General features: G+C 38.4%; 1 protein-coding gene across 1 annotated transcript in view; it reads left to right on the forward strand.

Annotated features, from left to right (window-relative positions):
- LOC139123776 (uncharacterized) overlaps positions 1-12,170 on the forward strand; it is a 46,858-nt gene extending 34,688 nt beyond the window's left edge. Inside the window, exons 2-4 of the mRNA XM_070689929.1 lie at positions 10,082-10,327; positions 10,788-11,183; positions 11,743-12,170. Of these exons, the coding sequence (XP_070546030.1) occupies positions 10,082-10,327; positions 10,788-11,183; positions 11,743-12,170 (1,070 nt within the window). The remainder of the gene's footprint in view (positions 1-10,081; positions 10,328-10,787; positions 11,184-11,742) is intronic.
- The last annotated feature ends 363 nt before the right edge of the window (positions 12,171-12,533 follow it).

Below are 12,533 nucleotides of genomic sequence, written 5' to 3' on the forward strand. Positions count from 1 at the left end.
CCGCATTCACAGAATTTGTATTAATAAAGCGTTTCCAAATGTTCACCAGAGTTTATCATTAAGTTAGTGGTTGAATGTATACCGTGTGTGAATGTGTCCATTGACAATTGTCACTGTTTTCAGAGACAACATACACATATAGTAGCAGTCTAAATTTCGGCGAAGGAAAAAAGCACTGGGGGTTGGGTTCTTTGTACACTAAAATGTCAACAATACTTTGCTGGTCCGATTGAGTAAACCCACACAAACAAACAAACACAGACGGGGCGAGGCATTCGGTCTTCTCTACTCCAACTTTTGCACTGGTTGTTCAAACCCCACCCGTTCCTCTTTATCAGCCTTAATTGCTCAATAACAGCATTTGAAGTATGAGAGGTAATTACTGCATTCGGTCACGTTCTTCCACTTCAAATATATAAAGGAAGGCTTCTGACCGATATTTTTCGACAGCTGGGTAGCAACTGAATGTTTCTGTCATGAATAAAAATGCTGGCATTTAGAATAAATATTCAGGATGACTGGCTTTTTTTTTACATCCACAAGAGTCTGTGTATTTGTCATCTCCTCCATTTAATTTCGGTCCGTTAGGACACAAAAACAAATAGACAGCCGAAGAAAATCAACTTTTATTTTTAAGAAGCATTATCCATGCAAACAAAAGTGTATACTCAAGATGAAAAATGTGATAAAATTACCAGATGTTTGACTTGTCACGCACATCAATTGTATATTCTCTCTCTCTCTCTCTCTCTCTCTCTCTCTCTCTCTCTCTCTCTCTCTCTCTCTCTCTCTCTCTCTCTCTCTCTCTCTCTCTCTCTCTCTCTCTCTCGCTTTATCAAAACATCCTTCGTAGTTGAAATTATGGAAAATTTACTTTAAACAATACGATGACATTTCGACTTAAGATGCCAAATTAGTTTCCTTAAATTTCTACTTCTATTCTTTTTCTGTTTGCAAATAATGAGAAATGAGTTACTTTCGGTACAAATAATGGCTGCACGAAATCACATTAAATCATAGGGGAAAGAAATCAGTCCCCTGGGGTGGGGAGGGAGTTTTTTGTGCAACGGTTTACCTTATTTTATTTTATTAATTTTGACTGTGATATTTCAAATAAAGTTCAAGTCCAAACCGTCTGACTGCTTTCTTTGTTACTACAAGTAATTTTATTAATTTTGACTGTGATATTTCAAATACAGATTTCGACTCAACACCCTCTGACTGCTTTATATATTACCGACAAGTCCTTATCTCCTCTCCAACTTGTGTATACACCACTGTAATTGCTCCGAAAACATTGCCAACTTGCTAATCCGCTGTCGGTATCAGCGGATTAAGTGATTGAGTACAACACCATAGCCGTCCCACACGCATTAATATTTCACTACGAGTGGGACGGCTGTGGTGTTGACTTAATAAGCTTATCCGCTGGTACGCTCAGTCATTAAAAGTTGGCAATGTTTGCGCAGCAATTGAGTGGTATGTGCACTGGTTGAAGAGGAGATAAGGAATTGGAAACACAGTCAGACAGTTTGGAGTCGAAAGCTTTATTTGAAATATCACAGTAAAAATTAATAAAATCAAATATTAAAGATAAACCGTTGCACAAAGAAAACCTCCTCCCCACCCCAGGGGACTTTCATCTGCCCCCTGTGATTAAATCATGCTAGACGGTAAAGACTCGTGGGAGCCGAAATATTTGTCAAACATTCGCAGTAAATTTCGTTAAATCTGCTGCATCAAAATACCAATTATATATGGGTAAAGACGCCATCCCGAAATTGACCAGGTTATGTTGGAATAGTATTTACTGTACGTTCATAGCGTGGCGTCAGTAAATTGACCAAGAGGCCGACCTTTGACCTTTCAACCTGGAGCTTAGATAGGCAGACACCCTCCTGCATATGATAAGATTCTTATGGACACTGAATTTGTTTCTTTGATAATTGAGCAGAGTATTTTGGTCAGCAGACAGAGGACACTGTGATACACTTTTTGAGATTTCGATCTAAGCGAACAACAACGTTACTTCCCGGCATTCTCTGTAAGGGCAACGCGCTCTGTTTTGAAATTTCTCTCAGCCTGTCGATGTCATCAGGTTCGCTATGTACCTTAAAAATTCTGTTGAATATATCTTACAAGAATGGAGTGTCCTATTATGTCATAAAAATATCAAGTTCAAAGATGTTGAATGAGGAAAGAGTTTCATGAATTATACTCAGTGCCTTGGTATTGACTTCCTGCCCCTCTATTGTTTACTTGACTACGACATAAACGTTTTTTTCTTTTCATGGAGAATCGACTCAGATCAACGCTTTTGAAGTAAAATTCAAGAATAAACAAACAGATGTCTACAACGTGGAGTAATTTACAATCGCACCGACTCAAAACCCAATGTGTGTCGTGGCTTTTAAATATGCAAACACGCAAACAAATCTGAGCGACCTTCAGAAACACACTCAAACTCTCGATGCTGCCGTTTTAACTATTCTGTTTGTAGTATTGTTATTACCTATATTAAATTTAATTTCGATTTTGAAGAAGACTATAGCAAGACTCTCCGTTATCCACGCTGTAAATCAACCAGAAAAACTTAGATTTCAACGATGAGGGAAAATAGGGTAATTTTTATTGCCTTCAAAAATGTGGTCGCAAATAATAAACAGACCAGGCTTAATTGAACTCAATGAATTGAAAAAAGGCAGTTGTCTAGGTTTACAGGTGAAGTGAAAAGGTATTTGGAAGCGGTGTAGACAGAGAGTAGACAGGCTTACCCGTACTATAGCCTTTGACCTCTCACGTTTTCTGAGATAATTTCAAACTGTCAGACCCTGCATGTCGCAAATCATCATGTTGTTTCTGCTTGTCGGGGAAAACGTCAAAACAGATTAAAACGGTGAATCAAATGTATGCGATTAACACAAAGCGTTAGTGTTCTAAATTTGAAAGAAAGCGAATTCCTTTGAGGTAGCTATTGTCACATCATCAGGTTGAAACAAAAAAATAAATCGCAATTTGAGAATGTCAATAATACGGTGAAGTGGATGAAACGATACGTCTAAAATAACACAGACAAAATGTCGATTGGGCCCTGTATTCCCTGTTCTCTTTCTCCAATGTTAAACAACCAAGCAAATATTTTCTAAACCGAAACCCATTTACCCTATAATAATTCACAAAGGTGCGGTTCTATATTGGGCGCGGACCACTAAGTAGATGTTAGTGCACCCTAGAATTATCGTATCATTGTGACTGCAATAACAGATTTTGTATGAATAAATCGTTTGCAAATGTGACTCTAGATTTCACCATTAAGGTAGAACGCACCTCGGGGACAGACATTCGGACTCTTAAACGTTTAAAATTCTCTTCTGATATACACATGTGGGGTTCATTTTAAAGCTCTTGGTGAAAGAAAACGTTTCACTGGCTTAGTTTTTCGAAATTCGAAAATTTATATTTTTCTCCGTAGAGTTAACACAGGGATGGCGGCCATTTTGAATTTTAATCTCGGTAAATCTTGGATAATTTGTTTCTCTAGCACAAAACTTTGCACGGTGACCCCCTATTTTTATTCTTGATTTTGAAAAGAGAATGATTGAAAGATCCCTTGAGGAAAGTTAAAGTCTTTCACTTTCGAGGTGCATACTACCTTAAGTCAAGAGTTGAATGTGTACCGTGTGAAAATGTATCCATAAGTTTGATAATTTTCACTGTTTTCAGAGGCAACTCGCGCTTATAGTAGCAGTCTAACTTTTGGCGAAGGGAGAATGCACTCGGGATTTGGAATGATAACAGTACTTTGCTAGTCCGATTGAGTAAACCCATTCGAACAAACAAACAAACACAGACGGGGCGAGGCATTCGGTCTGCACTACACTAACTAGTGCAGTGGTTGCTTAAACGCCACCTGAACTTCTTCTGTATCAGTCTTAATTCCACAATAACAGCATTTGAAATACGACAGCTGATTACTGCACTCGGTCACGTTCTTCCACTTCCAATTTTTTAAAGGAAGGTTTTATTTACACTTACCAACATTTTTCGACGACGTTTCTCTCATGAATGAAAATGCTGGCACCTAAAACTTAACAGATTACGAAAAGGTTGAGCAAAAGTTTAAGCATGTTGAGGCGCGTACTACCTTAATTGCAGGAAGTAACAAACTACCAATGCTTGGTTTATTTTGTTTGTACATACCTACAAAAAAATTCAATACAAAAGCCGAAAACCCAATGAATATTCACTATTGTGAGACATTTCGGGGAAAGCGTCTAGTGATAACTGAACTGAAACAAGGCAGGTGAAGAAATGATAACTTTGCCCCACGGCTACGACTACGATACATTTATGAAGAGGTGCTTTTGGCCATGTTTTGTTCTTTTTTCTATGTTTGATGTACAGTCGGTGAATTGTGTGCAACTTACTATCAAGTCATCATCAAATCACAGAGTGTCACAGAAATTTTAAATATACTTACTTAGAGTACAGTAGCAATTAATAAATAACTAACATGGACACCTAAGTCTCTATACATGCAAGCCGGCCATTACGAGGCCTTTGTCATCTTGAATCCAGCAACAAAATGTTGTATATGGACAATGTGTTATAAGATGACCGGAGATGCAGTGGTCATATCGTGCAAATATAGAGAGGCATTGCATGGTATCAGTCCCGCCGACCCTACTGAACAAATATGCCGACCTTTGACCTTCCCAGTTTGCGGTTGTCAATACTCGATATCAGCAGACACCTGCAAGAGTCATTGAAGGGCGCACAGCATGTTTAAATCGTTTCTATGGCGACTTCACACAGAGCTGAACGGATCAATGGCTGGAGGAGTTCGCTTTGGTGAACAACACGTATGGCTCTTCACGCACGTGATTGGTTCGAGTTTTGTCAACGTGGACTTTTTTGCTTGACTTTATGTTTGTATGTGGGGAGAGGGTTAATATTTCAAAATGTCTAGTGTTTAGTGCCACTTGTGAATTAGCTCATAAAATCATCCAGACAATGAGCAGAATTCTACACATTTACCGTCTTTCGAGAGAATTAACGGACAGGCTAGGCTAGGTTGCGATATTGTCAAAAAATGTAGCATGCTGTAGATGGCTTTGGTCGGTCGTATTTCCAAGATACACACTAACTTGTAGTACTACAGGAGAAACTTGAAGAGCATTGATAAAGTGGCTGATGATGTCACCTCGTAGGTTACAACGTTGGGAACCCAGTAAATATTTAACCAAACTATCTAACCACAAGCACAGTGCTTTAACCTCGTGTAAGTTCAGCTGCCAGTGAGCGTACTGGCGTTTTTCTATAGCAACGCGGTATCAGATTGCAGTGGCCTCAAGGTGTGAATTGAAACACTTTAAATACAAACATGGGCACTATAATCACTGCCTTCAGCCCAAATCCAGATAATGACAGTTTAAAAGATTTTTATCACACTTTGAAAATTTGTGACTGTAGTTGAGATACTATATAAACAATGTTGAGAAAGTTGTTTAGGGCCTATGCCGATGTTATTATGACATATATATTAAATTGTACGAATTTTGCCACTGTTTCGCTAAAAGTATTATTTTGTACACCAAATAGTAATATTATCATTTTGTAAAGTTCAGAAAGATTAAAAACAATAAACTCAGTGCTATATTTTGTGTAATATGAATGGAAAAAATAACAGAACACAAAATTATTGCCTTCATGCGTTTCAATGGAAGGTGTGGACTCAGGTATGGAATGAAAGACATTACGTATGCACGTAAGGAGACAATGTTATATCTTGCTCTATACATGTACCGCTTTTTCTGTCTGTCTGTCTGTCTGTCTGTCTGTCTGTCTGTCTGTCAGGACACTACATGCCGGATCTGATAGGTTTTCTCTACAAACATGACGGAGAGGGCAACTTTTTTCAAGGAAACTTAAGACCATTCCTCCTCGAAATCAAGAATAAATATGGGGTCATCATGCAAATTTTAGTTCAGTTCATAGACTGATACAAATTTCCGAATATTTACCGACACTTAAAATATAGATAAACGCAGCCTACGGCTTTCAAAGGGGGAAATCAAAGGAAAAATATATGTCACGATGAAAGAGAAACACAAATCTTTACAAAACCAGAAATCTTTACAAAATCTTTACAAAACCAGAGCTAACACCGAGACACTCAACCTTAATCGCATAAATCTTTATTAGACATATCACACAGACAAAACTACCACAATGAAACAAACAATCGCCACAAGAAACCCATGCTGAGAACAAGATACCCTAATCAAAAAAGCCTAGTATAGTTGATGTAGGTTAGTGTGTTCATAGTTTATAGCTATGACAACATAAAACAAGTTCGTGAATTGCATAGTAACAAGTAAAAAGACATCCCTGGTTGTTGAAATTTATTGGTACTACGTTGATCTCCTCATTAATTTGTGGATTAGTGATGGGATTGTACCGGTAATACATATTGACAGCCGTGGAATTTTTAGGAGAAAAAGTAGTTGACAGCCATCTCTGTGTGTAAAGTTCAAAAGTGCACCTCTATGGCAAACAAACCAACCCACACATCAATCGAACCGGTATATAGTGATGTTTAAGAAACTAGGATTGCGCTTGTAGAGCTACCAGGATAACGCGCGAAATATTCAGTTCATCGATGAAAACCAGACGTCGAAATTTGTGCACCTCAATGTGTCGTTGCTGCTTGTGAAAACCACTGATCACTTACATTGAGTGATGCTCATCCTTATTGGAAAATTTGAGCATGCACCTACCAATGCACATGCACATACCAACATGTCAAACTGTTCAATAGAAGATTAACAGCGACAGGAAATCTCAGCTGCGTTGGTGAGCTCACTCAGTGGTACGGCAAAGTACGCCTTGATGCTTCAAAATGTGAATAGGGGCAAGGCATTTCTACTCTTTATCTCATTACTGTAGCAATTAATCCACACAAACTGTAAATAATGGCGTTGTTCCCTTTTCAGTCGATAAGATATTAATCATCTATCTACAGGAGGTTTAAAGTATCTAGACATGTAGGTGTTGGCACAGACCTGTAAACATTAAAATATTTCAAACAAACATTTCCATCTGCTAACAGTGAATGGATAATAACCGGCGTGCTGGTTAACTAATAAATTCTTAAAGAGATATTTTCTGCCGGTGCTGGCAGAATTAAGACAAGTGTTGATACTGTGTTGCCCAATTGATTTAACCCACTTCCTTAAGTTCACGCAGAGTAAGCGACATTGATAAAATTGAACAAAGAATGGAGCATGTAGTGTAATTATGGTAACAAGAATGGCAAATCGTCTAAACCAGTCGTTCAGAATATTTCCCTGTGACCCTAGGCCTTTGCCGATCAGTGGTATCGCTATGTCAAGACAAAATTAAGAATATACCTGTCTGTACGCCAAACTCTTCAATCAGCATCTTCAAAATTCATATCTCTCTCTCTCTCTCTCTCTCTCTCTATCCTCTCTCTCTCTCTCTCTCTCTCTCTCTCCTCTCTCTCTCTGCGTCATTGCCTTGGACAAAGTTATATAACATAAAGAAACAGGGAACATTTGAATGTTAAACGGTGATTTATCATAATTTAATGGTTACCCTTTCCTATCTTTTCAGAACTCAATATGCAAATCGAGAATCATTAGAACGATATATATTTTCTATGACTTGTACGGTCATATGTTTTCTTTCTCTACCATCATCATATTATCTTAATAAGTTTCCTGTGCTTAACTCAATGATTAATTTTGAAATTCCTGGCCAAAGGTCGCTCACAAATGCACGACTTCTGGGAAATATCCAACAATGTACACTATATATTCCTTTAATGTACCTGATGTGTTGTCTTTTCGTGACTAAAACGGCGGAATATTTTAGACGAACAATGTAGGTTTGGCAACCTCGATGAGAAGAATGACCTTTCCTAAAAAAGCCGTCATTCATGGGGATTCTCACCAGCTTATAATTTTGAGCGAGAGGTATTTTGAACTGTCTGTCTCATTTTCAGATGATATATTCAACAGTAGCAAAGCGCAAAGACTGCTAGAATGAAATTTAGTGTCACGTAGTATAACCTTCATCTGTTCAACTTTTGAGTGTGAAATGGGTTTGTGGGTTTTCGAAGGTTTACGATAATTATTAAAATATTTAGAGTTACATACAGCAATTAATTGCCTTCTTCTAAAGCTTTCGTATTGAATCGCTTAATTAATATTTAGCTACCACCACGAGCAAAACTCGAGTGGTTTTCATCAGCAGACGATAAGGAATCACGTGAGTTACATTTTTGGGTAAACAGATCAATATCCTTAACGACATCCAATCACGGGCTTTCTGTTTGTATATAAACAGGAAATTGGGACGTTAGGGTTTCAGAGACGCCACCTGTGGCTAAGCTGTAGAGAAGATGGCGAGGTAAGTGGCACTTCTGAGAATATTGATTCTGTCGTTGAACAACACATATACATGTAATTTAAGTTTTGCCAAACTAACACATTGATACCAAAATGTTACAAAAAAGATCAGGTAAAAATCAGAATATATTGTTTCAGTCAGGACGGTCACTGTATCTGACGAAATTATTTTACCATCGCTATATTTTTCGTTTAAACGAGCTTACCTATATGGATAACTTTCTTGTCTTTCTCCTCAATGTAGTACAATCCTGTCATTACTGTGGCCATTACACTTATCCTGCATTTTGTTTCAAGTTTTGCAGATGGTATGTACATGCTTCAGTATGTTTATATGAGCGTACATAACCTTTAAATATCGAAGTTGGATTGAATATTTGTACGTTTCTAACTTTTAATATAGAAATTTTGACCGATTAAGAAATGCATTTTTTTCTGCTGATAACAATGTTGTCACTGTCATTATTTTCATTAATCTTGACTTTGCCGAGACGCGGCGCTTGCTTAAATCAGTGGTGACGGTACACCGTCAACACCACTATGCCAGGTTGGTGCCGTTAGTCCAATTGCTATTTCTATCTATCACGAACCTATACTGAACATTCTAACTATTTCTCAAACACTGTGAACTACAATTGATCTACAGCTATCATTTAGTCCCCGAGGGCTTTTCCAATTCGGAAAATAGTCATTCGACACTTTCATCTACACGCTTCACAGTCCAAGTACCGCGCTGCTTCTGGGACCAAGGCCGTAAAATAATTGCGTGGAGAGTCGCAGAAAAATTCGTGTTGATGACATGAGACAATTCAGTACCCGTTCTTGAGTTCGTGTCATGGTTTTCTTCAAACAGTATGTTTTGCGTTCTTTATGTTATCTTCTACAGTAAAACCTGTCTTAGTAGTCACCTTTACAGAGCATGGCAGTATCTTAACATTTTAGCCCCCCCTGTAGAACAGCCACCTCTCTTACCGTGTGGTCAGAGGCCACATGGAATTGCTCCAATTCGATACAAAACCTCTATATAATGGTTAGCATATCTGAATCTAAATGACCTCTGTCGTCAACAAATGCTCAGACTGGAAATCAAAATATAAGTCTATTTTGACCCATTTTTCATAGCAGCATTACAATTTCTTCAGAAATTAAATACAAGTGTTCGGAATTTTAGAGATCTGTGATTGTGAATTGTATTACTACTATTATCTGTTCTTCCTCCTGTATTCACCACTAAGCATACCTCCTGCACTACTATATGTAATGCCGCACCCCCGCTCCACAGAAAGTCCGCAATGATTATAGTGGCCACTTTTTTTCTTGTGTGACCAATATACATCGACCACTGCACACAGGTTTGACTGTAATTGATATTTCTCAAACGAGTTTGTCTTTGTGCTTTTTGCACATGATCCGAACACTGTTTTTCAGGTCCTTCGTTGTTATTTGAGTAAGACGTAAGACCATATGATATGCTGATTTCCACACTGCTACAATAGCTTCGTCGATTTTTTGGTTCCATTTCACATTATTTTGGCAAAGTGAATCCATAAACAACAACTGCACGATTAGGATTACGTTTAACAGAAAAATCAAAATGATTTCTTCTTGTGATTATAGTGTTCAATTATTTCCATATATGTCTTCTGCAGATGTAACTATTGTCAGTTACCAGATTACAGACCCGCCAACTGCTGCTGAGATAGTCTACAATCGAGTGCAAGATATGCCCATAACATTCACTGTGACCGTGGATGCTGTGTCAGTTGGTGGGGAAATAAATGGAATAGAAGTGTACTTCGTCGATTCATCGGGCGATGAGATTACTGGAACAAACCAAGATGCTGGTGGGGACGCTCCTACTGATAATGACAAAGAAGATATCACAGGAGGCTCTGGTCAGGTTAATTTGGCAGGAAACACCGTAGATATCAATTTGCCGATGCGGGGGACTGTACAGGTGCAGTCGAATTATGCGTCAACATTAAAGGTGGCGGCGTGAGCACAGGCACAGATGAACATTGTTTATCGGTCACAACTGAATCACCTGAAGCGGGAACGACAAACTGGCAGGTAAACAACACAAAATGAAATATTGGCAACATTAATGGAATAAATTATAGTTTATTGTGAACTGCAAGTTCAGGGTCTCTACTTACTAAAAATTAAAAATTTGTGAATTCTTCTCCGCTTCAATCGCTCCATTAGATTAATATGATAGGAAAAATACATGATTACGAGGAATTCCCGAGTTAAAAAATCACTATTTCTATCGTTACCTAAGTCTGTGTGTCATAGTCACTACAAGCATTTTTTTATCTCTTGCATTAAACGGTCCTCCCTTTAAATTAATTGCAGTGCTCACCATAGACGACGGTAGCTTGGAAGTAACAGCGCCACCAATAGCTGATATCCTCTACACCAGGACAGACGTAACAGAAATCACACTGACGATGAAGGTATCCCCGGGGGACACCAATAGCGGACAAGTTGATGCTGTCGTGGTTTACTTTTCGGATGGGGATTCAAAGGAAAGTAAACGCGAGTCCGGTACGCTGGAGGGCACTATTCCGATTCCAGTAAACGCGGACGAGACGCCGTTGGAAAATGTCAAGGTTACTCTGAAAATGGACGCCGACTGTTTAGATTATGAACACTTATGTGCTGAAATTCTGGACGGAATCATACAGTGGAATGCTCAGTGCATCGACCTCGGCACAGATACTGGGGATGCCGGTGACAGTGACTGCTCGAGTAAGTGATGAAGATGTAAATAACTGTTTGTCCGAAATGGTGGATAGATCATATTATTGGAAGATCATTAGAATTAATAGTGCATTCGATCTAATCAATTATTTATTTATTTATTTATTTATTTATTTATTTATTTATTTATTTATTTTATTGGGTTATTTGTTTATCTATTTGTTTATTTTTTATTTGAGGTTAAATTCAAAACACCTTTATCGCATTAAAAAAGAGAAACTAAACTTCGTCAAGAAGACATCAACTTCAACATAAATATTAACTGTCACTAAGACAGCAGACAATGTGATTGATTCAAATCACATTTTGTCATTTTATCTTTCAAGCAATTCTCTTTTGAAAGAGTTCTCTCAATTAGTGATATTGCTGCTTGATACCTGTATGAAGGTGAATCTTTAACGCCAAGGTTAGATAGCATATGGTTAGTTTATTACCATAATGACTGATATAAAATTAATCTGATTTGATGTTATCTGTGTTTTGCATCTGTTGGGCGAAGGGCACCATTACAGGTAATTAAAACTTAAATTTCGTCTGTTTTCTTTAGTCGCTAGTATTGAGTCAGCCTCCTTGAAGATCACATCACCAAAGCCGTCAGATATCACGTACACCACACATGAAGACACCAAAATTACCTTTGACCTTAAAGCCACGACAGTCGACGCCGACGCAGAGGTGACAGGCGTGAACGTCTACTTTACAAACAACAAAAACGATGATACCAGAGTGGAATCAGACGCTGTTGTCGCTGGGGGCGATGCACCAACACCAGAGAACCCGGTGAAAATAGACAAGGACAGCTCGACTGATATCAAAGGTTGTGAGGCCACGCTGAAGTTGGACGAAGGAGCCTGCGCTTCTTACACCCACCTCTGCTCATCACTGTCCGCCGTTGGTGGCGTCGAAGGGGAAGAGTGTATTGAATTCGGATCAGAAGACACTGAGGCTGGAGAAAAGGATTGTGGTAAGTCTTAAATGGCAATAATTAACAAAGATATAGTCATTAATGCAAATAAAGGATTTTGTTTTACTGTTTTCTCAAACATGATTGTTGCCTAAAACGTTGGCCATGCAACAGCAAACTTGACATACAACATCCAGCAAATTTCCCATCCGGGCAAATCATTTGTATTCCGCCGAATATGTCGTTTGTTACAACTCATTAATCAAAAAGAGCGCGAAGGTACCTGTTAGAACAATCGGTGTTAGTCAGCAGTATTTTGCTGAGGTCTGTCATACAAGTCTGGACATTTATATATTTTGCCATGGTGATCGTTTAAGGTAATGCGGAGATAGATATTCGTACTCTGAGACTTTTACAATTCTTTTACAATCTAC

This window comes from Ptychodera flava (assembly GCF_041260155.1).
Source record: "Ptychodera flava strain L36383 chromosome 23 unlocalized genomic scaffold, AS_Pfla_20210202 Scaffold_23__1_contigs__length_28996876_pilon, whole genome shotgun sequence".
NCBI lineage: Eukaryota > Metazoa > Hemichordata > Enteropneusta > Ptychoderidae > Ptychodera > Ptychodera flava.